The sequence below is a fragment of the Macrobrachium nipponense genome, chromosome 24 (genome assembly GCF_015104395.2).
Source record: "Macrobrachium nipponense isolate FS-2020 chromosome 24, ASM1510439v2, whole genome shotgun sequence".
Classification (NCBI taxonomy): Eukaryota; Metazoa; Arthropoda; class Malacostraca; order Decapoda; family Palaemonidae; genus Macrobrachium; species Macrobrachium nipponense.
Window position 1 is genome coordinate 36,152,195 of NC_061091.1, and position 6,000 is coordinate 36,158,194.

At 38.2% G+C, this 6,000-nt stretch overlaps 1 protein-coding gene across 1 annotated transcript in view; it reads right to left on the reverse strand.

Moving 5' to 3' along the window:
• Positions 1-5,332, reverse strand: part of LOC135205580 (ubiquitin carboxyl-terminal hydrolase isozyme L5-like) — a 178,468-nt gene extending 173,136 nt beyond the window's left edge. Inside the window, exons 1-2 of the mRNA XM_064236347.1 lie at positions 5,298-5,332; positions 1,263-1,428 (exon numbers count right to left, since the gene is read on the reverse strand). Of these exons, the coding sequence (XP_064092417.1) occupies positions 1,263-1,428; positions 5,298-5,300 (169 nt within the window). The 5' untranslated portion in view covers positions 5,301-5,332. The remainder of the gene's footprint in view (positions 1-1,262; positions 1,429-5,297) is intronic.
• Positions 5,333-6,000: the final 668 nt, after the last annotated feature.

A 6,000-nucleotide genomic window follows, 5' to 3' on the forward strand; every position in this document is an offset into this window, starting at 1 on the left:
ATAATCCAGCAGTAAAACATCTTCATATATCCAAAAAGTAAATAATAAAGATATATAAGCGCATTACGATTATAACAATTACATGTATAGCTGATAACAATCTGCATGAATAACTGGTAAACTGTTCTGCAATGACAGTTGAGTATAGCAATTATTTACAATAGGTACGAAAGTCAAGATGTCGTGACGTCATAATACAGAACTTGAAAGAACGTTCTAATTCAGAAAAATAATTACTTAAATTTGAGTCAGAGTCGAGTTACTTTTTCAATAACGAATATTTTCAAATTAATCATCATAAATATGTAAAATATTGATGTTTTACTACTTATTTAAAAATTAGCCAAGAGCACGCTTCTCGTCATCTTCTACCCAAACAGCTGTTTACGCCTGGCTTGTTGTTGATGAGAAATCGTGTTTCGATTGTTGTGATAAAAGTGCTCCAGCGTCTGTGGGTACAAGTGGTGTGCGGATTTATCACAGGAAATGGTTAGTTTATTGACACAAGCTACTCCGTAAACATCGAGATGGCGTCAATCTTCTAAATACCTCGAGTTGTAAGTAAAAATGTTGAACGCGTTTTGGTGAGATTTGCACTACGTTTGAGACCGTTTTCAGTACCCTCTGTTTAAATCTTAAAATTTGGCCTTAATTTCTAACTTTGGAGAAAATACTTACTTCGAAAGGAGAGTAGAGGTCTTTAGCTCCGTTTCTCACCAACAACAAGTCGCGACTGATGCCCATCTCGGGTGTCAGGACGCGTTATAATGTACTTTTTCGGAGGGTGGCTTGCATTGATGGTAGGTGGCCTGCTTGGCCTGCTGTGATGTTCTACCCTACTTTTTCGGAGGGTGGCATGCATTGATCGTCGTTGGCCTGATGCAGGCCATGCGGTGTTTTACCCTACTATAGAAATACCGAAAGAAAATATGAAAAGGGGTAGCTAGAGTAAAAGGAACTAAAAAGGTTGCAGCTACCGAGGGGCTGAAGGGACGCAGCAAAGAAACTTCAATACCTAGCCTAACGCCTACAGTGCACTGCATGAGGTGCACTGACGGCACTACCCCACTACGGGTCATCCTAAATTATCCCGAGACATGACTCCACACTGACCTCAGGCAATACTAGCCAAGACCAAGCACTTACGAAAAAAAAATCTTGGGAGAGTCGCCTGACTGAAACCGATTTACAAATTCCTAGGCCACTGGTGCCATCACTCCCGGCACCGAACTCCAAAAGTCATTTGGATTTCCACCACTTACCAAATCTGTTGATAAGATCTGTGAAGACTCCCGGGTCACTCTCTATCAGACACCAATTCCCTGCGTCGGACACCACCATGACGACGATGAAGTTTCCACAATATGCGGTTGTAAACAAGAAAGTACTGAAGAAGTCGACTTCACAAGAAACATCAGACGGCGAAAGCTGTGGAATTAAGCACTCTAAACATCAACGAAAACCTGAACAGTTAGTCCCAATTTTGGGCGTTTGTGGACATGGGGCGAAAGATAATGTTTCTCATGTTAACCTTCGTGCCAACGTTCGTTGACCTTACTAGTATTTCTCAGAATGTTACTACTTTAAACGTTTGTGTGTTTGTGCGCGTGTGTGTGCACGCATGTGCGTGTATTTGTGTGTGAGTGTGTCTTATCTAAAGAGTTTGAAGAAACAAAAAATACTCATTTTTATCGTCTTCAACAAATCAGTCTCTCACTAAATATTCAAACAAACAATATCATGAAAAGTGTAAAATCATTCGTACGGTAACGAAATGAACAAGAATATAAACAAAGATTCATAATATTAGTAAATTTGCACGCTGGCTATCATTATAGCGTAAGAGATGTCTTAATGAACAGAGCACGAGGATAAAACTGATTAAGGAATGAGATGACAGTCAATTTTTCGACAGCGCCATCTTCTTCAGCCATTTTATTTGCGTTTGCAAGATAGTTAGCTAATCTGCCCGGACCTATCTTGATATCTCTGATACTCTGTACTTTCCTTATAATGCTGATAACCTGATGAGGTATTATTATGAATGGATCTGAACAACTATAAGCATTCTCTCTCTCTCTCTCTCTCTCGTCTCTCATCTCTCTCTCTCTCTCTCTCTCTCTCTCTCTCTCTCTCTCTCTCTCTCTCTAGTTGACAAGTTGAACAAATGTAGGGAAAGAGTGCATAAATGCAAACTTCCTAGTAAAAAGAAAATGCCAGGAATAGATTGTGGAAATTTTTAGGTTAAATGGCCGAACCCGACGAATAAACTTAATTAGCAGGAAATTGGTTCATATGAAAAACAGCAAATCACGACAAACTTGCAGGAAAGTGTGCAGGTTAGCGTTCAAATTTTGTAGTGCTCTCACAACTGAATGGTAAAAATTGTCACATTTCTCTCCTCCAAGGTTTTCTCCCTCCCCAGCAAAAACCCACAACCCTTCCCCAACACCCTCTCTCTCAAATGAAGGGAGCGAATACAAAATTATGCCGAGGTAATAATAAGATATTGTGACTGAAACTTAATGGACCTTAGAATACATGGTATCCAAACTATATTAAATAAGCTGTCCCCAAAACAAAAGATATGAAAACTTAAAGTCAAACGAAGAACTGAAAGCCATATCAATAACCGTTGTGACGAACGAGAACAGATATTTAGGAAAACTTTGAAAACTGCTGAATAAGTGGATCCTGCCAGAGTGGCTAACAGAAGGCTTCTAAAAGTTAACAAGTAAGGCTGATCAACGAGGTAAGTCACGATACAGATATTAACATATTTTTTCCAGTTTAAGGGACTGAAACTGAATAAGTATTTTGTTAAGAAATTTAACCGACTAGTGTCTATAGTCATTATTATTTTGTATTTGAAGGAAGAAACTCTTCTATAAAATCAAAATAATGTGTATTATTTCAATTTGCTATAGAACATTCATTATCACCCATAGCAATTCCTGCAATTTGTACGACATTATTCTTTCGTTGAGCTACAAATGATATTACACTGAATTCACTTTCCTAGCCCATAACAGGTAATTATGCCAATGGTTACCATAAAACTCCTGTGGGTTCTAAGGTCTTCTTGATGCAAGATGGAAATTCATGATGGCCAATAAAAAGATGAATATTGATTATCCGGTTGCATGTATAGTAGGACTCAGGGCAACCTGGGCAGTTCCACCAACGAAAAAAATGTAAAGCCAAAAAAAAAAAACATTTGTGTAGTATGCATATGTATTTCAGAGGTGTAAAAGCTTTAATAATTTGCCCCAATGAGTCTCGCTAGAGTGTACTATTTTTCATTTTCAGTTCTGATTTAGTAACGGAATACTATTAAGGTATGCAGAGTAATGGTGATCTGAAGCCGCCTTAGCATTGGGGTTTGGGATCATTAAAAATAAAATTGAAAATAATGAAAAAGCGTTAAGAAGCACTTGGAGACTGCAAAGTAAATTTTAACCAAAACCTTATAAATTTGGGCACAGTGAAATTCAGATTGCAAATGTTGCAACTAAAAAGCAAAAGTAGAGTAGATAACTTCTGTGTATAGGCGATTTCACCTCCTGCATTGTTTTTTTTGGTGTGTAAATGTAGAAAGTCTTCCATAGAAGGCAACTGTATCTAACGCTGGGGTATTGGGGTGTAAACGAAAATGAATTTCCTTAAGCTAATGATTTAGTTTAGACCTGCTCTCAAAACAGTTTTTTGAAGCTCCGATGCATCCACATGACTGAAGGTAACTTTGCTTCCTAACGTCATCAAAGATTTTCTCTAAATTTTTTCTTGGAGGATAGAAGTAGACCAGGATGTGTGTTACTTTCTGAATCTGCCAGAATAATAAGATTTTTCGTGTCTCATTTGGACACAAAATCAGTCCATTTCCGCTGTACAGGATAAATCTCTACTTGATTAAGATACTGAAGAACACCAGAAAAATCTCGGTGTGATTTCCAGCCATTAATCTTTGTTCTACAGGTAATCGGAATTTAATTTCTGATATGGTCATGGCATTATCCAGATAGGGGTTTTCAAAAACATGCTAGTTTTAACTAAGAGAGACAGGTCTGCTGAACAACGATCATTACAGAGGTTACAACCAGGCTGTTACACCATTAAATCCCTGTTTCTCTAGACTACAGCACCATCTACACTGAATATATAAAAAATGGTTTAAAATGATAAATGCATAAAAAAATTCCATAAACATACCAGAGACTGATTAGAAATAATGGTAGCTACAGCATACTTGTTACAATGAAACGGATGCACACAGACTTTAGTAGACTTAAATTTCCTACACATATATCTTCACACAATGCGTGAAATTTTTTGTTGAACGAAACATTATACTATAAGGACTGGAATAGATATAATACATTATATTGTTTCGAAAGACTGTCTATTATTTAAAAGATTAATTTAGTAAATAAACAACAGGATACTTACTTATTCTACAAAGGCTTCTACAGCCGGCACATTCCACTACTTTCACCCCTGGCCAAATTATGTTAAAATAGAATCACTGCAGAAGGTGACCACTTTAACATGAGCGATGACTCAAAGAAATAGTCTTAAGTCTCAGCCAATAGAAACACCAGTTCATCGGTCTAACACTCAAGAGCTGTATTTGGAAAAGTAACCCAGTTTGTCCAATGACTTAATTGTCTTTAGAGGTTGATCCTGGCCACGGTGTGGCGGGATCACAAGCAAAAATCAAAAGCAAGCAACAAGATCTCCCACATTTACATTAATCGTTCCGACTGACAAACTTTCCAACGGCCACACTTTCCCCTTTATGTTACTAAATATACGCAGGACAATTTGCTTAACGAGATACAGAACACACAAAACACAAACACATGTACTACTCAGTACCTTAGACTTGAGACACTCAGGGCGAGACACTGTACCGTTTGCTGGATACAGTCATCGAGACACAGCAACCGCTGAACTTCAATATACAAAGACCGACCATCACCAAAACCATATAAGAACTAAAAAAAAAAAACATATAAGAACTAAAAAAAACAACAACATAACAATACCAACAACTCGAAAACAACATGACAAATCATGCAACAACTTAAAACCAACACGAAAAACCATGCAACAACTCAAAACCAACACAACAACCCACAAACACCAACACTGTCTCCAACAAATAACTCACTAACATTAAAACACAAAATCAAGTACAACAAACACTCTTCAGCTCAACAACAATTAGACAGACATATGCACAACACCTATACAATCTCAATATCAATAAAAAAAAAAAATACCAAATAACAACTGACCATCAATAAACTCTGCCAAAACCACTGTCCTCTATGACTGCTCATCACAGAGTGACACAGACACTGACTGACCTGGCAACTGCGCAAGCAGACATCCCAGACAATCACCCAACAAGCAAACCACTCATTAACTATTCATTTACGTGAATACCAACAACCTAACGAGACAACAACTAAACCACCAGCCACTCTCACCTTGTCTCTCTCTCTCTCTCTCTCTCTCTTACAAGTGGCCCCTGAGAACGCTGTCAAATGCAACTACTACATCACTCCTCCATATTTCCTCCCCTGTTACATTCGACAATGTCTCCTCACATGCTCACAACATTCACACACACTCGCTACATGACCTTCCATTCCACATTCAGCACACTTCGCATGCTGTTCTTTACACATCCTAGCATAATGCCCATTCTTTCCACAGTTGCTGCAAACCATGTTTATACGAGTACCCAGACATCCACTAGCTATATGTCCTGTTTACCCACACCTATAACATTTAATGTCCCTGTCTCTGACACTCACTAACTAAATGACCCATCTCCCCACACCCAAAACAAGCTCCTAATGCCCACCAACATTCATTCTTCTTATTCTCTGATTTCCCACATCTATAACACTTCTGCTCTCACTCCCAGCTAACTGACCCTAACCTTCCAACACTTGCACTTCTATCTCTCTTAGGTTTCACCACGCTTACATT